At 39.3% G+C, this 20,289-nt stretch overlaps 1 protein-coding gene across 1 annotated transcript; it reads left to right on the forward strand.

Moving 5' to 3' along the window:
* Positions 1–55: 55 nt before the first annotated feature.
* Positions 56–17,065, forward strand: LOC124254258 (syntaxin-16-like). Its single transcript, XM_046688171.1, has 8 exons — positions 56–281; positions 4,471–4,565; positions 5,087–5,139; positions 5,339–5,445; positions 9,274–9,436; positions 11,064–11,170; positions 13,300–13,443; positions 16,418–17,065. The coding sequence occupies exons 1-8, from the start codon at positions 201–203 to the stop codon at positions 16,598–16,600; spliced, it is 933 nt and encodes a 310-aa protein (XP_046544127.1). The 5' UTR covers positions 56–200; the 3' UTR covers positions 16,601–17,065.
* The last annotated feature ends 3,224 nt before the right edge of the window (positions 17,066–20,289 follow it).

The raw sequence follows: 20,289 nt of genomic DNA on the forward strand, positions 1-20,289 counted from the left end.
ATAGCAGTGCGTGCTACAATATTTCGCTGTTGGGAACTCAGCTAACGGTGTAAGCGACCAAACCGGAAAAGGAACGGTATCTTCAGGTCCCTTCTGGCATTAAGAAATGACATAATGGAACCGACAACACGTTTATCGTTTTGAGTCATCTGGTTGTTTTGATTAGTGAAGACCACCGGATTCCCGGGTCTTCTGCCATAATGGCGACAAGAAGTCTCACTGAAGTGTTTATCCTAATGAGAAATAATGCCTTGCAAAGTCGCCACATCTTTTCTGAACAAGTGAGTCGCGTCTCTGACTTAACCTAATTATCATACGATGTAAGCAGACTGTCCAGCTTCATAGATGCATCTGTGTATATTTCACAAGGAAACAAGAAAAACAAAATGGCAGTTCTTCAATATAGGCATGCTTTCTCCTCATGTACTGTCAGATATCATGCACATTTAATTCATCCCAAAATATGTAAACGTAGACCGGATACCGAAAGCACATATTGACACAGCACTAACAGTCAAAGAGAAATTAGTATGTATTTTAGCTACGGCTTCAACGATACACTTTGTTTTCTTACAAATCTTTAGTAAGGTCGTGGTACGATCCGCTTTAAAATTCCTGAAAATTGTACACTAGATGTGTTAATGGCATTGTATATTTCATAGATGTGTTAAGAAAATGGACAAATGTCAGTTTATATCCCGGTGTCAGGGGTTTTCGACGATGTAAGACAAAAACGTAATTTTTATCTGTAATATCATTTAAAGTTTTAATTTTACTAACCTCGACTGATAAAGGATATTCATCTATTTCACACAAAAATATCAAGTGTTTCCTACAAAAATAGCGTTGATGACATCGTATCGGCGAAACTGTTGCCGCTCGTAACATCCGGGTATTTTGTATGGGTTTTCGACGATGAGCCACACGTTTTGCTCCGCACTGCGAGGGAGTGTTGTGATCACGTGGCTTCCTATTTATATATTGCCTGTCACCAGCAGACGACTGATCTTACTGAATTTTCACTTGCTATTTTTTGTTATAAAGGCAATTGATTTTGCATCGTAAGTGGTATTAACGATCTCGATTGATGTTTGTTTGCTTTTTATATAACTTTACTTCCCGATTTCCATTGTCAATAAAACTGCTTATGACAGCGACTGGGCACCCGCCCTGCCAGTGAAACTGTTTGTGCACACAGATTGCACACGTACTCACCCGATATAGCGAGAGCAATGCAATCATTGAAATCACCAGAACGTCGAATTCAGCTTGTGTTGGGATATATGATGATGAATGAGTCATCATTCAAGAATCTTTGGCGAAAAGGAAAAGTGAAATAGCATAAAATTTCTGTAAAAGCCTAAAAAATATGTTATGCTCCAAGAGAGGTTTTAAACTTGGAATGTTTAGGCTAACCTGCAAGAATTCTGGTCATAACTGTGCATCATACACTTCTGTCCAACTGCCATTTGTCTCAAGAATACTAGTAAACATTTTCTTCCACACACTGATTTCAAAGTGTTTCTGGCTAGGGGAGGGCCAGTAACAGCGAGCTGATCTTGAAAGTTACAAGCCAGCATCAAAACTGGTTTCATCAACTTCATTATGTTAACATGGTTAACACTGCAATATCAATCAAAGAGGTATAACCTGCAAATCATGTCTCAAATGGTTTATTTAATTAGGAAACAAGTGATTCTGATATTGAGAGTCTTGTTGAGATTTGCAGTCAGAGTGTCAGACTAAACCACAAACCATGTAAACAAGTCGTTTACATGGTTAATGTCAACAACTGGGCCGTGGTGGGCGAGCTGGCTAAGGCGCCAGGCTAGTGATCCAGCGAGGTTGAGGTGTCGGGATCAAGCCCACATGTGACCAGGTGTAAAAAACTTTGGAGAGAACTTTGTGTGCAGATTCTTTCCGTGTTGTCACAACCCCTAGTGTACAGTACACAACCCTGTGCACTTAAAAGAACCCATGAATCCGTTGGTATATGACCAGATAGTGGCCACATGAATACGTGCAAACACCCAGTTGTGGGTGGTATCTTCCCATTATGACTATTCCCAGTTTGTCTACTCATGAACATAAACATATAATGGATCACCCCTACACTTAATAATGTACTGTACCTGTATAGCTGATTACTCCCAGTTTGTCTACTCTTTGAAATAAACCTATAAGGGAGACTCCCAGGGCCAACCTATAATGATTGGAAGCCAAGTGAATCGGGGATCTTGTGAACATTTATTGTTTGTTTTGATATTTGGAGATATACTCAGATGTAAACTTTGAAAACTTATATTTCATGTTGTTTGTCTTGAAAATTAGACATAATCCCTCCAACTTCCATTCAAACTATTAACTGTAGAATGCAAAGATATTCTCAATCATTTTTACCAAGCACGATTATGTCTTGGAATTTATTGCCCGATGGAGCTGTTAACGCTATTTCCCTGAATCAATTTAAAACCATGATAAACACAACAGAAACTCACAATTACTTTGATTTGAATGTTGGAACTAGATTTTGTCAAATCGTCCATTGTCGCCTCAAGCTCGGCTGTAGTGATCTAAACGCAGGCAGATGTAATTGACATATATCGTAAACATCTATGTGTTCATGTGGTCATTATACGTTATTCACTACCTTTTTAGATATCGGAACCATCAAAATTTAAGAACAACTGTGTATTTTTATATTCAAGGAAAACTACTTTATATGGTAATGGCGCATTGAATAACTCAACAAATAGTGACATTCTCAACTCATAACACCAGTTCATTTCTAAAAGTAACCTCTTCCAGTGATTATCACCTCTACATATATATTATATGTAAGACAAGTTTAATATAACTTTATTTCCTGCGGCAGCTCATTTCGTTGCTAGGCATAACCAACCCCATAACGCACATATTCTTATTCAAAGATATATCTGTTATTTTGTCTCAGTATTAGTCTTTTGTTGTCAGATTATTCCTATTAATGTATCCAGCTATTGGAACAATGTACTGGCGCAGTATTATATAAGCCACTACTAGGCTTGTTCGCCGGTGTCCTCCCATTACGCAGACAGCCAGTTGGCAGACACCTTAAAACAACAACATTTACGGTTCAGTGAACAGATTATCTACTACCTGTTACCTACACATTATTATGGAATAGTCCAAATAAAAACACAGGAACTATCTGAAGCTTATTTATTTATTTTAAAAGATGGACGAAAAGACAGTAATTTGAATTTTTATTGCTGCAATATAAACACTGTTTATTTTAATAAACATTTCGGTTTAACCTTCTTTTCTAACGGGAGTCGGCATCATCATATTGAAAACATTAACTTAGCTATTAGAAATTGCGACACTGTTGTATGACGCATCATGTGAATGTGACCCTGGATGTGAGAATGTTTTTTATTACTTCCTTGAATGTCCATTGTATACTACTCAAAACACAAACTGTTACAATCTTTAGAAAGTATTGTTAAAATTAGAACACTGATTGGTATTAATCGTATCTTACATGGCAATGCAGGTGTCTCATTTACTGCAAATCAGAATGTTTTCAAATATGTACATATCTATATATCTCAAACAAAACGTTTCTCAGTTAACTTCTGTTGTACATATGCTATTATTGGGAGGGGTCTTTTCTATCAATAAACACAATCAAACCTCTCAGTGACAAACCTGTATGTATATTCGACAGTAATTGATAGTAAAATCAATTTTGAGAAGAGAAACCATTTATCATTTAATCACAACAAAGTTCTATTTGCCCACAATCAAACTTCTCAGTAACGAACCTGTTTCAGGCTCACCCTGCTCTGCTCACTAGACAGTGGACTGTTCCATTATACCCGTAGGTGTCACCCTAATTAACCTTCTAGTTCAGTGTCTGCCAATTGGGTGTCTGTCAAATGGGTGTCTGTCAATTGGGAGATTTCGGCTATCCAGGCTGCTGCTTTGATGGAATAAAAATATGTTTAAACCATGTTAAAGTACTAGAGTTTCATTGAGCTGTCAAGGGCAGACCCTTCACAGTGTTTACAAAGTCTGTGTCACTTGTGCTGCCCAACTGTGAATGGGGACCTCGTTAGGATGAGAAAGCCACAATAACTTTGTGCGCCTAGTGACTGCAAGAGTTGTATACTCCCAAGGGAGTTGAGTTTGATAATATACGATGTGCCGATGAGATTGACATCCAATGATCGATGGAAAAAATACCAGCGCCTTGAGCATGCAGTAGTTGCATGGATATGTGCGCTGTGTAAATATCCTATAATAATAAAAAATTAAAAATAATAATAACTGTAGCTTCATTTCACACATTTCAGGTTGTCTAACCTGACAGTGTCTCGAGCCTGACAGAAAGTTTTCAAGGTGCCGGCTAGCAGGCACACAGCTATTTCACACTCTGTGCACTTTGCACATATTGCAAGTTTCTCATGTCTCGTTGCTTGTTTTCAGACTGCAGATGACCGCATGGCTCTCATGGGGTCAGCTACTGTTGACCCTGAACTTGGGATTGCTTCCACGAGGTCGTCCAGACTACCTCCAGAATGGTGTGTATTACAACACTGTTTTAGATAAATATTTTGACAGTGCTTGTTAGTCGGGATATCCTCAGCAGACAAATCATTTCAACTTGCCAGACAGTATCTTTGCTTGGAAACTCAGGTGACTTTCACCAAATTCATGTAGTGTTGTTAGCTATTTTTGACAAATGTACAGAGTTTTCTTCATGTTTGTTTAAGTGTTTCTTAAAAAGGTTGGTCTTTTATTTTACAAATAACATTTCATGATATATGTGCATTACCATAATATTATGTGTATTTTGAAAGGTTTTGATATTTGAGCATGTTGAGAGAGTCATAAACATGTTAAATGAAAGTAATTATATACCAGTGATTACTTGGTGGTTGATCTTCTTTCTCTCATGAATCAATTCTGGTTAAAATGTAAAGTATCTTGTTTAATGCTAACCATGCTGTCATCCATATTTGTGTTGAAAGTTTGACAATACATTGTACAACTTCTAAATGCCACTGAAAGACATTATACATTGTTTGTTTCTCTGATGTAGGGTTGATGGAGTAGAAGAGGTCCAGTTTGAAATATCCCGAATCAAACAAAGAGGTAAATGGCTTGTAACTCATACAGGTTTTTCATCAAACCCTTTCATGTGCTCATTTGTTATGAAAGGAGTAAGTCATATAGATGCACATTTTGAGTGTGTACAGCCATTGCAGTTATAAGCTTACTAGCATTTGATCAGCCGGTTATGAAGATTATGTACCTTCTTTTTGTAAAATGTATGTATGTGTCCTGGTTTCAGTGAAGGAGTTGTCTGCTCTCCATGACAAACATCTGAATCGACCAACATTAGATGACAGTGTAGATGAGGAACACGCCATTGAGATCCAAACCCAAGAAATAACTCAGGTACCAGTACCCAACCCTGTGGAGAGTAGGGTTGACGTAGCAGTAACCAACCCTGTGGAGAGTAGGGTTGAAGTAGCAGTAACCAACTCTGTGGAGAGTAGGGTTGACGTAGCAGTAACCAACTCTGTGGAGAGTAGGGTTGAAGTAGCAGTAACCAACTCTGTGGAGAGTAGGGTTGACGTTGAAGTAGCAGTAACCAACTCTGTGTAGAGTAGGGTTGAAGTAGCAGTAACCAACTCTGTGGAGAGTAGGTTGAAGTTGAGTAACCAACTTTGTGGAGAGGGCTAGGCAGTGAGTAAGTAGCCAACTCTGTGGAGAGTAGGGTTGAAGTAGCAGTAACCAACTCTGTGGAGAGTTGGGTTGAAGTAGCAGTCACCAAATCTGTGGAGAGTAGGGTTGAAGTAGCAGTAGCCAACTCTGTGGAGAGTTGGGTTGAAGTAGCAGTAACCAACATTGTGGAGAGTAGGGTTGAAGTAGCAGTAACCAACACTGTGGAGAGTAGGGTTGAAGTAGCAGAGAGTAGGGTTGAAGTAGCAGTAACCATAATTGTGGAGAGTAGGGTTGAAGTAGCAGAGAGTGGGGTTGAAGTAGCAGTAACCAACCCTGTGGAGAGTAGGGTTGAAGTAGCAGTAGCCAACTCTGTGGAAAGTTGGGTTGAAGTAGCAGTAACCATCATTGTGGAGAGTAGGGTTGAAGTAGCAGTAACCAACTCTGTGGAGAGTAGGGTTAAAGTAGCAGAGAGTGGGGTTGAAGTAGCAGTAACCATCATTGTGGAGAGTTGGGTTGAAGTAGCAGTAACCTTCATTGAGGAGAGTAGGGTTGAAGTAGCAGAGAGTAGGGTTGAAGAAGCAGTAACCAACTCTGTGGAGAGTAGGGTTGAAGTAGCAGTAACCAACTCTGTGGAGAGTTGGGTTGAAGTAGCAGTAACCATCATTGTGGAGAGTAGGGTTGAAGTAGCAGTAACCAACTCTGTGGAGAGTAAGGTTGAAGTAGCAGAGAGTGGGGTTGAAGTAGCAGTAACCATCATTGTGGAGAGTTGGGTTGAAGTAGCAGTAACCTTCATTGTGGAGAGTAAGGTTGAAGTAGCAGAGAGTAGGGTTGAAGTAGCAGTAACCATCATTGTGGAGAGTAGGGTTGAAGTAGCAGAGAGTGGGGTTGAAGTAGCAGTAACCAACCCTGCGGAGAGTAGGGTTGAAGTAACAGAGAGAAGGGTTGAAGTAGCAGTAACCAATTCTGTGGAGAGTAGGGTTGAAGTAGCAGAGAGTAGGGTTGAAGTAGCAGTAACCAACCTTGTGGAGAGTAAGGGTCAGGTATCAGACCAACTCTGTGGAGAGTAAGGGTCAGGTACCCCCACACACACACGCACACACGTCTAAATGACATTATGTATTCATAGCTGTTGCTGGTCATGAAATGAATCTGATTTTCAGGCTTAGTGCCTTGGTTCTTGTCTTTGTACACATATTTATACCCCCGCTACGAAGTAACGGGGTATATAGTGTTCATTCTGTCCGTCCGTCCTTCCGTCCCGAAAGTTTGTCCGGAGCATATCTCTTAAAGTTTACATGCTAGGTTCACCAAACTTCACACACATGTTAATCATTACCCATTGATGTGCCTTTTGCTATTTTAAAGTATTTTCAGAATTTTGGTTTTCTGCTGTTTCCATGGAAACACGACTTAGTGCCAAATGTGTTTGATTGTTTTGTCAGGAGCATATCTCTTAAAGTTTACATGCTAGGTTCACCAAACTTCACACACATGTTAATCATTACCCATTGATGTGCCTTTTGCTTTTTAAAAGTTTTTCAGAATTTTGGTTTCTGCTGTTTCCATGGAAACACCTAACTTAGTGCCAAATGTGTTTGATTGTTTTGTCAGGAGCATATCTCTTAAAGTTTACATGCTAGGTTCACCAAACTTCACACACATGTTAATCATTACCCATTGATGTGCCTTTTGCTATTTTAAAGTTTTTTCAGAATTTTTTTGTCAGGAGCATATCTCTTAAAGTTTACATGGTAGGTTCACCAAACTTCACACACATGTTAATCATTACCCATTGATGTGCCTTTTGCTATTTTAAAGTATTTTCAGAATTTTGGTTTTCTTGCTGTTTCCATGGAAACACGACTTAGTGCCAAATGTGTTTGATTGTTTTGTCAGGAGCATATCTCTTAAAGTTTACATGCTAGGTTCACCAAACTTCACACACATGTTAATCATTACCCATTGATGTGCCTTTTGCTATTTTAAAGTTTTTTCAGAATTTTGGTTTTCTGCTGTTTCCATGGAAACACGACTTAGTGCCAAATGTGTTTGATTGTTTTGTCTGGAGCATATCTCTTAAAGTTTACATGCTAGGTTCACCAAACTTCACACACATGTTAATCATTACCCATTGATGTGCCTTTTGCTATTTTAAAGTTTATTCAGAATTTGTTTTGTTGTTGTTTCCATGGAAACATGTCTTGGTGCAAAATGCCTTTGATGGTTACCTGGCCACAGCATATCATCGAAACTATACATGCTAGGTTCACCAAACTTCACACACAAGTTAATCATGACCCACAGATATGCCATGTGCTAAAAAAAAACAATCTTCATCTACATCCACTTCATTGTGTGCAACATGAGACAGTCAAGTTCAATTGTATGTCAGGTTTCCACGGAAAACACAAAAAAATAATGTTTCCATAAATTATTACTGTAATCAGTACATGGCAAAACTATTATCTAACATGTATATAAAGTTTAGTAGAGTCAAGGAGAAAGTCTTGTGAGCTGCTGATCCTTGTCACATTATATATATCAATATCAGTCATTTCCATGTCCCAAAGTAGGAAGCGGGGGTATGTGAGCTGTGCTCACTTCTACACTTGTTATTTCTGTTATCTTAATTATTGATCACTTGATTGTGTGGAACAGACTTTGCTAGAGGCAGCCATCGTTTAGCTGGAGTATCCTGAGAGGGTGTAACAAGTGAAACAGTGAAACACATACAACAAACATTGGTAGTTGATGATACAATAACAGCATTAATGACAGACATGAAGACAACACTGTCTTCTTATTGTAAGTGATGTGGATATTCATGAACAAATTTAAATAGAGATCAGGTGGTCATGCTTCAGTGGCTTGGACCATTGCTGATACTTTCAGTCCACACTGGACATGGGTCTTTGTGCACAACAATCAATCATGATAATCTGTTCATGCTTACCTCAATGTTACTGCTGAACACAGTGATCCGTGCAATTAAGGCCAGACATGGCATCTTAAAATGGCAGTTTTGCTTCAATATGTCAAAATCAAGGTTTTCATTTTTTTACCCCATATTTAACACATGTACAGTACAACCAGAAATTATTGAGAATTTAAGATTGTAATTTTTGAAATCACTTTAGCTGATCTGATGTCCTTGTTATAATCTGCTAGCAAGTAAACAAAGGGGGATAACTCTTCACAAACTAATGAAAAAGGATTAACGGAGTTGTCTCTCTTGAATGAAACCAAGCACTTGATAGCTGGTCAAGGTTGTTTATACTAGAAATCCAAATAAACATATTCCTAAAATTCTCAATAATTTCTGGTTATACTATACTTCGCGATACAGCACATTGTTTTCGATATAGAGTATTTTTAATTAACATAAACCGGTACAAACATCATCGTATGTGTGATAGTATTTAGATATGTTCAGTGTGTGCAGTGAGACACTAAAGTTAATGCCTGTAATTCAATATACATACATCTGTGTCATTACATGGTGTTTTCATTCTGGTTATCTGATGTGATCACTGTATATGGTTCTTGTATTCATTTCAGATGTTTACCAGGTGCCAGAGACTAGTCCATTCCATAGGCTCCAGAAGCTTGCATGGGACCAACCAAGAGAAGCGTTTGTCAGCCAACATTTTGTCATCCTTAGCACGAGCTATCCAAGAAATGTCCACAAATTTCCGGAAGAGTCAATCAAATTATCTCAGAAGTGAGTTTTATTAGCTTGTAATACATCTTATGAATAGATATTACGCCTCAAAACTTTCTCCCAAATGTCATATTATGGCTGCCGGTATTAGGATGCAATGTTAGAGACATGGAGGGCAGCAGTGTTAGGGACAAAGAATGATGTAGTGTTAAGGACAAAGAATGATGTAGTGTTAGGGACAAAGAAGGATGGAGTGTTAGGGACAAAGAATGATGTAGTGTTAGGGACAAAGAAGGATGTAGTGTTAGGGACAAAGAAAGATGTAGTGTTAAGGGCAAAGAAGGATGTAGTGTTAGGGACAAAGAAGGATGGAGTGTTAAGGGCAAAGAAGGATGTAGTGTTAGGGACAAAGAAGGATGGAGTGTTAGGGACAAAGAAGGATGGAGTGTTAGGGACAAAGAAGGATGGAGTGTTAGGGACAAAGAAGGGTTAGGGAGTGTTAGGGACAAAGAAGGGTGTAGTGTTAGGGACAAAGAAGGATGTAGGGGACAAAGAAGGATGGAGTGTTAGGGACAAAGAAGGATGGAGTGTTAGGGACAAAGAAGGATGGAGTTTTAGGGACAAAGAAGGATGTAGTGTTAGGGACAAAGAAGGATGGAGTGTTAGGGACAAAGAAGGATGTAGTGTTAGGGACAAAGAAGGATATAGTGTTAGGGACAAAGAAGGATGTAGTGTTAGGGACAAAGAAGGATGTAGTGTTAGGGACAAAGAAGGATGGAGTTTTAGGGACAAAGAGGATGGAGTGTTAGGGACAAAGAAGGATGGAGTGTTAGGGACAAAGAAGGATGAAGTGTTAGGGACAAAGAAGGATGTAGTGTTAGGGACAAGAAAGGAGGCTGTAGTGTTAGGACCCAAAGAAGGACAAAGAGGTCTTGGAGTTTTAGGGAGAAAGAAGGATGGAGTGTTAGGGACAAAGAGGATGGAGTGTTAGGGACAAAGAAGGATGTAGTGTTAGGGACAAAGAAGGATGTAGTGTTAGGGACAAAGAAGAAGGGTGTAGTGTTAGGGATGTAGTGTTAAAAGAAGGATGTAGTGTTAGGGACAAAAAGAAGGATGTAGTGTTAGGGGCAAAAGAAGGATGGTGTAGTGTTAGGGACAAAAGAAGGATGTGTAGTGTTAGGAACAAAGAAGGATGTAGTGTTAGGGACAAAGAAGGATGTAGTGTTAGGGACAAAGAAGGGTGTAGTGTTAGGGACAAAGAAGGATGTAGTGTTAGGGACAAAGAGGATGTAGTGTTAGGGACAAAGAAGGATGGAGTGTTAGGGACAAAGAAGGATGAAGTGTTAGGAACAAAGAAGGATGTAGTGTTAGGGACAAAGAAGGGTGTAGTGTTAGGGACAAAGAAGGATGTAGTGTTAGGGACAAAGAAGGGTGTAGTGTTAGGGACAAAGAAGGGTGTAGTGTTAGGAACAAAGAAAGATGGAGTGTTAGGAACAAAGAAAGATGGAGCGTTAGGGACAAAGAAGGATGAAGTGTTAGGGGCATTGAAGACACTCAGTGTTAAGGACATTTAGGACTGCAGAGTTTAGGGGAGTTGACAGCAGTTATTTTGTTTTTACTTGATAATAACATATAATTAAGTTGATGCCCATTATACATTATGTGCTACTGGGATGTTTTTGTGCAGAGTTGAAGACACGAGAGGAGCGGTCAAGACAGTATTTTGGTACCAGTATTGGTCCGGAGTCCATGATGGAGGAAGTTAATATTGCTGATGATGACATGTATGACCGGCTACGTTCAATGTTGGGTATAACAATAACATGTATGACCGGATACGTTCAATGTTGGGTATAACAATAACATGTATGACTCGATAGGTTTAATGTTGGGTATAACAATAACATGTATGACCAGGTATGTTCAATGTTGGGTATAACGATAACATGTATGACGGGTACGTTCAATGTTGGGTATAACGATAACATGTATGACCGGGTACGTTCAATGTTGGGTATAACAATAACATGTATGACCGGGTACGTTCAATGTTGGGTATAACAATAACATGTATGACCGGGTATCGACATAAACAGTTGTGTAGGTTCAGTGTTGGGTAAAGCATCGACATAAACAATTGGGTAGGTTCAGTGTTGGGTAAAGCATCGACATAAACAGTTGGGTAGGTTCAGTGTTTGGTAAAGCATCGACATAAACAATTGGGTAGGTTCAGTGTTGGGTAAAGCATCGACATAAACAGTTGGGTAGGTTCAGTGTTGGGTAAAACATCGTTCAGTTGGGTAGGTTCAGTGTTGGGTAAAGCATCACATAAACAGTTGGGTAGGTTCAGTGTTGGTTAAAGCATCGACATAAACAGTTGGGTAGGTTCAGTGTTGGTTAAAGCATCGACATAAACAGTTGGGTAGGTTCAGTGTTGGGTAAAGCATCGACATAAACAGTTGGGTAGGTTCAGTGTTTGGTAAAGCATCGACATAAACAGTTGGGTAGGTTCAGTGTTTGGTAAAGCATCGACATAAACAGTTGGGTAGGTTCAGTGTTGGGTAAAGCATCGACATAAACAGTTGGGTAGGTTCAGTGTTGGGTAAAGCATCGACATAAACAGTTGGGTAGGTTCAGTGTTTGGTAAAAACATCGACATAAACACTTGGGTAGGTTCAGTGTTTGGTAAAGCATCGACATAAACAGTTGGGTAGGTTCAGTGTTTGGTAAAGCATCGACATAAACAGTTGGGTAGGTTCAGTGTTTGGTAAAGCATCGACATAAACAGTTGGGTAGGTTCAGTGTTTGGTAAAGCATCGACATAAACAGTTGGGTAGGTTCAGTGTTGACATCTAAAAAGGAAACCAAGAAAAGGAAACATACCCCCCTATTCTTCCCATAAGGGATTACAAAACTGAAAAGTGTGTGGTAACTTGGTGTCTGCCCTGCATTGCCTTTCATACTATCAGTCATTGCTTTGATTATTTAAGGTCGCCAATGTAACACTAAGAAATTGTTACAGGTCTGCATTTGCTGTACTGGATATTTTCATTATGTGGATAAGCAGTGGCTTGCCCACTACTAACAGATGTGGTTATAATGCCTTGAAAGCAATATTCAGTCTTATAACAGCTTGACGCCTTAGTGTATACAAGCTGGACCTGGTAGGAAGCACTCAGTACATCTACATGAAAAACTGTAATAAGGTGCTTTATTCTGTGATTGAAGGAAATCTCACAGAGTGTCTTTGGTATCAAATACAGCAACACAAGTCAGTAAAGATATATGATTTTTACTTTTTAATTAAATGTTAATATATTTGATGTGAAAAGACACTAAGGAGATGCTATATATCAGTCAAAACTATTCTTCCTACTTGTTAGTTTGTAAACAAATTTGTAAACATTTGTCACCAGAAATACAGCCAACTGGCTTCAGCACCAGAGGGAGTCCCTATGTCATTTGATTCTGATGTCATAGGAACCAATGGTCTCCAAAGCATTGTGATGCAATTTCTTTAAAATGATATGTCCTAGAGGTACAGCTTGATCTTGCCCAAGAGCGGTGATAAATTCCATTGTTTGTGACATGTGCTTCAACCTAACTTGACTAACTTGATTATCAGTAATTTCCGGATTGACAGTATCCAGGTGAAATGTTCATACTTACATGGATGCTATTTAACACTTTCCCTTTCTCAGTCAAGATTACTGTTATATATTTTTCAAATGCACATTAATACCAACATGATATACTATGCAATAAATGTATGTTACTTTTTATGTACAAATAGTGATTTGACACTTCTTTGAAACTGGAAAGAGACATGATGTGCAAACATGGTCTAGATTCTTACACAGACTGATGGAAAAGCTGCATAAATACGAGGTCCCCTAATACCTGTAATGCTGGTGATGTTTCAGGGCTTCACTGCTGACCAGATTCTGCTGGTGGAAGACAACACAAACATCGTCCAGACAAGGGAGAAGGAGGTGTCCCAGATTGTCCGATCAATCATGGATCTCAATGAAATCTTTAAAGATTTATCATCCATGATAGTAGATCAGGTATGGTGAGGTTTGGTATCTTTTGATAAAGAGATATTGATCTATGAGTTAGTTACAATCACTGTCAGCTCCGAGAGGAATTGCACCCACATATTCCTTATCAAATAAAGCTGACTGTCCAACATCTACAGTGTTCTGCCATAGGATCCTACCACATGTAAGGGACACAACTCTGCACTGAGATTTTCACAGGGATGAAATCTACCATACACAGTTACTGTATGTGGAACATGCAAATAGATAACTGTTACTGTTTAATTATGTTCATATTAGTTACACCTGTGAACATCCGGGTTAGAATTGATCTTCAGCAACCCAGGCTTGTTGTAAAAGGTGATTAACGAGATCGGGTGGTCAGGCTCGCAGACTTGGTTGATACATGTCATCATATCCCAGTTGTGTAGAGCGATGCCCATGTTGTTGATCACTTGATTGTCTGCTCCAGACTCGATTCTTTTTACAGGCCGCCGGCAAATAGCTGGAATATTGCTGAGCGCAGCGCGTTAAACAACCAACCAACCAACCAATCATATCAGTTATTAGTCTTAAAATACAATAGTCAGATCCAAAGTTCATGTAATATGAAAAGATGATACCTAAGGCTTGATACACCTTTCATGATACAGAAAGCCCATCAGCTGAATTATTTTTATCCCACCGGCATGTAGTCGTCGCCTCGTCCGTCCGTTCGTCCGTCCGTAATCAGTTTGTTTCCGGAGCATAACTCAAAGACCAATTGGTAGATATGTCAAACATAACCTAAGGTGGTGCCTTTTGCTATTTACAGATTATTGTCATTTTTATTTTTCTCGGTTTCCATGGAAACGTTTTGGACTTAGTCTTAAAGAAGGGTGGGCTTCGTTTCCCGGAGCATAACTCAAAAACCGTTCAATATTTTTCAACAAGACTTGGTAGATATATCAAACAGAACCCTAAGTGGTGCCTTTTGCTATTTGCAGATTTTTGGCATTTTTATATTTCCCGGTTTCCATGGAAACGATTCGGGCTTAGTCCCAAAAGGGAGGGGTGGGCTTCGTTTCCGAAGCATAACTCAAGAACCGTTCAATATTTTTTAACAAAACTTGGTAGATATATCAAACAGATCCTAAAGTTGTGCCTTTTGCTATTTGCAGATTTTTGGCATTTTTATATTTCCCGGTTTCCATGGAAACGATTCGGACTTAGTCCCAAAAGTGAGGGGTGGGCTTCGTTTCCGGAGCACAACTCGAAAACTTCTCAATATCTTTCAGCAAAACTTGGCAGATATGTTAGGCAGATCCCAAAGTGGTGCCTTTTGCTATTTGCAGATATTTGTGATTTATTATTTTCTCGGTTTCCATGGAAATGATTCGGACTTAGTCTCAAAAGGAAGGGGTGGGTTTCATTTCCGGAGCACAACTGGAAAACTTCTGAATATCTTTCAGCAAAACTTGGCAGATATGTGAGGCAGATCTTGAAGTGGTGCCTTTTGCTATTTGCAGATTTTTGTGATTTATTATTTTCTCACTTTCCATGGAAATGATTTGCACTTAGTCTAAATCAAGCTGGACTTTAAGTAACTGTCAGATGATTTGTTCTTTCAAAGATGTGGGGGCCGGGGGGATATGTCATCTTCTGATGACTCTTGTTTAAGAAACAATATTGCCAGTCGACATCTTTAATCTGGATGTGGAATCAATGCTTAAGCAGCAACTTTGCTTGGCACACATTATGTCAAAGTATGGTGGTGATGGCAAAAATGTGTTGTCATATAAGTGGGGCTACTTGTGTATTTGTGATAAATGAAATAAATGCAATTGACTGTTTGCCCACTTGTCTTGACCCACTTGTATGAAGTGATTTTAGAACAAAGATGATTGTAACTACCAAACTTAGGTAGACTTAAGACGGTCTTAGTGCTAAGATCACTTTGTGCTATGGGGTTTTCTCAATAAATGGGGTGGTGTTAAAGTTAAAGTGTTCGCACGTCACTCTGAAGATCCGGGTTTGGTTTCCCACGTGGGTACAATGTGTGAAGACCATTTCTGGCGTCCCCGCTGTGAATATTGCTAAAATCGGCTTAAAACTAAACTCACCTGCTCCCTCCCTCCCTCACTCCCTCACTCACTCACTCACTCACTCACTCACCTCACTCACCTCAACTCACTCACTCACTCACTCACTCACTCACTCACTCACTGGGTAGCCTAGTGGTTAAAGCATTTGCTCGTCATGACAAAAACCCTGGTTCGGTACAATGTGTATGAAGCCTATTTCTAGTGTCCCCCGCCATGATATTGCTGGAATATTGCTAAATGTGGCATAAAATTGAACTCATTCACTCTTCTCTTGGAAAGGGAATCTAAAATGATTCTACATAGATGTTTTGGATGAAATGGAATTCTTATCAAGCTGGCATTGATCCCTGCCTTCCGACATGATCAGCACATGTGTATAAAGTTGCCCTATCATTACCTATTGTTCTCTCCCAATGGTATGTGTGTACGTATTGTGTATCGGGGTATGGGTTCGCCCTTAGGGACCATTCATAATTTATGGTCTTTTTTGTTTTGTTTTGTTTTGGTTTTTTTGTTGTTGTTGTTTTTTTTGGGGTGGGGTTAGGGGGTGTTTGTCGTTGTTGGTGATGATGTTTTAAGGGGGGGTCGCCCATTTTGTTCTGGGGAGGTGGGAGGGGAGTCATCAATTTTGTACATATGTTTCTAGGGGGTTCAGCAGTTTTGTACATAAAAATTATGCTTTAGAAATATGGAAAGGGGGAGGAGGGTCATTGATTTTGTACATGTCATGCAAGGGGGGGGGCACTTACTTTGTACATCAATTTTAGTGGGGGTCATTCACATTGTACATGCTTCTCCATAAATATCATCATCACCCCCCTAGCCATAAATTATGAACGGTACCTTATATGAATGTATCGGTGAACTGTTTCAACCTGTATCTGCCTGAACTCACCACTGTCATGTGATTATTTCAGGGTTCACTTCTGGACAGGATCGACTACAACATTGAACATTCCTCCGTCGCTGTTGAGAAAGGATTGCAGCAGTTACAGAAAGCAGAAAAATATCAAAAGAAGAACAGGAAAATGTACATTATAATCATCCTGGCAGTCATTATCACGTTTCTAGTTATAATATTAATTGCTGTAAAGAGTTAACATTCAGTTTTTCTGTAGTCTTCATGTAACTTATGTTGTACACTTCAGTTGTACAGGATTGTACATAAAACTAATGTTGTTACCCAAAGTGGCAGGTCCAGGACAGCTGAGAGCTGTGACGGGTATGAGACAAGACCTCTGGGCTCTGAGTACTGGGACTCGATCCACAAAGCGTTCGTAACGTTATGACCTGTCATAACTCCATAGTTTGTCATATTTTTAAGAAAATGTGTAGTAGTGATACCAGTCAAAGTAAACTTAGGTTCAATATTCGTTACACTGCTGTACTGAGTCTAACAAACCCTAGTAGAAGGTCGCGTCAGCTAACCTTTGAGCGACCTATGACAATCAAATCAAACACGAGACGTCCGAATGGATTTAACCAATTTTAGGGTTCCGTGGGACTTACAGAACGGTTTTGGGATTTTCTCTTCCCTGGTCCCCGACACTGATCTATCAACAAACGTAAATCCGCATAAAACACAGATATTTGACCTGCAGTATATACGCTTAGGGGTTTCTAATGACATGGTTATATTTCCGCAAGATGACATCCTTGAATATTGACAAAAACGCTATTTTCAGCGACTGTTTACTCATTGCGTCCTCCATGTGTATCACTCAGAAGCGATAATGCGGAAAATAGCATTCGGGATCATTCAAGTTTTTGAGGCAAAGGTTCAAACGGTATGTGCGAATGTTAACTTTCGGATTTGGTAAGCTGTGTGCTGATTGGTCAGTCCAAAAGGTTAGCTGACGCGACCTTCTACTAGGGTTTGTTAGACTCAGCATAGCAGTGTAACAATAATACTGAGCCAAAGTTTACTTAGACTGTAGTGATACGAACATTTTGTGGATCAGGACTAAGGCTCCTATGGGAGACCAGGGCCCCGTTCCTCAAAGGGATCGTCTAAGATGATCGTAACACCCATACTCCCACACAGACTGTCATAGCGCTACGATCGCTCTGTGGAAAGAGGCCCTGGTCTGGATTGTTGTCCCTTTAAATCTCTCAACTGGCACTGGACCAGGGTCCTTTACATGAAACAATTTTAATGCTAAGACTGTCGTAAATATATATTAGAGTATTGAGTTATAATCATTGTTGCACAAGTTTGTTTTGTGAAATTGGACCCAGACGTTCTTCACAGCAATCTTTACTATGTGACTGCTGTGACCTCTGTACCTTAAGGCATTGGTTTTTATTACTTAGTCCACAGTTCCACCAATAGTAAATTCCAAATATGGAATAATATAACTGGGAAGACAATCATTGAGCCTTCCAGTTGCATGTTAATGTGTTTCTCTCATGAAAAAATGTTAGTGTCAAGGGCATTGACGCATTTTTCAGGTCTGTAACCATGGTAACATATTGTGTACAGATGAGTCTTTTGCTTACTGGTTCCAGAAGGTTTTGCTTTAATGGCTACAACTGAACATGGATCTTTTCTAACTCAAGCAACTTGAGCCTCTATCTACCAATTTAAAAACGTGTTGAAATATATTTGTAGCTTCATTTCAGCCACCGACCATATGTTTTAAGAAAAGGATTGTGAAGTAAGGAATATGATCTGATTGCCTTAACATAGACTTAGGACAGCCATATGATAAAGATAGCTTTTTGGATCTGGGCCAGGCCAGTTACCAGAAACTCAACCAGACACATTTCATCAAAGTAGTGGGTAGAACAACTGAGCCACAGACGTTCAAATGATCAGCTTTTTTTGTTAGTTGTGTGAAGTATTTATTGAATGAAGACAATGTGGGTACAGTGTTATGGTATCATCATTTCACGAGAGAGACGATACAGGGTCATTGACTTGTGTGTTGTATCATTGACCATGGGGCATGTCACAAAGGATCGTAACGCTACGACTGTCGTAAGTCTATGTTAAAGTATGCAAGTTACAATCACCTTAGCGCTACGATCACTTTGTGAAATGGGACCCAGGATGTTGGGTCATGGGGAATAATCATGAAATGGATTTCATTTTTGTGTTGAATTTAAAATTTTGGGGACAGTCATCATTCGGAGATAGGTGACATTGTGAGCGGGAGGATACAGGCCCTAAAGCACTCTGCCTGAGTGGTAGTAAATATTTCCCCAGTAACCCCATACTTTTTTAATTGTTCTATGCCTAAAGATATAGGTCTATGGTGTTTATAAAATGCCTATACCTAATCTCTAAACCTAAACCCTAGACCCTCAAAATTATCCTAATAAACAGAATACATTTCAAGCGTTATGGGCAGAACTCTTGCTAGTGGTGCAGGCATCTGCTTAGTGAGTAAGTGTTTTCATGAAGAATATCGCTTCTGAAGTGACGGATGGTAGCAATTTATCATGAAGTATTGAAAAAAAACATTATTTTTTTTATTTGTTTGATCACATTTATTTTCTTTTTTCTTCAAGCAAAGTCAGACTGGTCAGCGTGGAAATATATGAATTTACAAATTGAGCATCATTGTTTGTGATGCTGGTGCTTGTTAAAACACTGAGTAGTCATGGTATGTGTTTGTGACATGTATGCGATAAATAATGTGCCATTTGTTATTTATTCTACTCAAAAGAAGTTAAGGAGCGCCCAAAATATTCATATTGCTATGGTTAATCTGTCATGGCATGAACAAGTAACTATAGCAGTACAAAATTGGAGGTCCTTAATATTTTTAGTATATATGTTTTGTTATTAAGGGTATTTGAAAACATGTTTAGCAGACATATAATAATTAAGTTTTAAATAAATACCACATCATCACTGTCCCTGTAGACTAAATATATAGACTTTGACTGTCATCATCGTGCCATTGTATGATGGTGTGTCTCCTGTGGGTAGGACAAGGGTAACACTTGGTGTAGCTGCTGGTGTTGGTACCTTCATTCCATGATGTGTCTGTATGGCTAATTGCACTGTATTCTTACAATCATTCCGCTTATTCAAATATCCCTGTAAGTTGGAATGGATGTGTGGAAATCGTGTGTGTACATACTGTATATCTATGTATCTACTGACTGTTTGTATATTTGATGGTGTATATACTTCCTGTCCTCAACCGTTGCAATATCAGATAAACATAGAGACAAACAACTTTGAATCTGTTGTGATTGTTGTAAGTAATCATCAGATATGCAACTGGTGGTACCATTTTGTTGCACTTCGTGGTATTTATAGTAGTTTTATACAGCATCAAACCCAGGATTGTGTTTGAGGAGTTATACAGGCATCAGTAACTACCCAAATGACCATAAGTCATTGCCCATTGGTTATTCACACAGCAGTTCCTGTCCAACATTGGGCAGGTAACCTAATCGTTAAAGCGATCCGCTTGTCATGCGGTTCGATTCCCCATATGGGTCTAGTGTGTGAAGCACATTTCTGGTGTCCCCTGCAGTGATATTGCTGAAATATTGCTAAAAGCCCAGTAAAACCACTTCCACTCTTTCCCACTCACAACTCCTGTCAAGCATACAACCATGTATTGTCCATATGTCAGAGTATATCTACCCGGAGGTGTTGCCCCTTATGGAGTTTCCCTCATGACTGTAGCATCGAATGGTATTTATTTTGTGCTTAGCTTCACTTCAAAAGTTCAAACCAGACAAATAAGATCTGAGCAGACTGAGAAGGAGGATGGGCCTTAACGTGTTCATTTATTTGTAAGAGGATGAGGAACTATTCAACAAAATT

The sequence above is a fragment of the Haliotis rubra genome, unplaced genomic scaffold, assembly GCF_003918875.1.
Source record: "Haliotis rubra isolate DU_JTF1 unplaced genomic scaffold, ASM391887v1 Scf57, whole genome shotgun sequence".
Lineage (NCBI taxonomy): Eukaryota > Metazoa > Mollusca > Gastropoda > Lepetellida > Haliotidae > Haliotis > Haliotis rubra.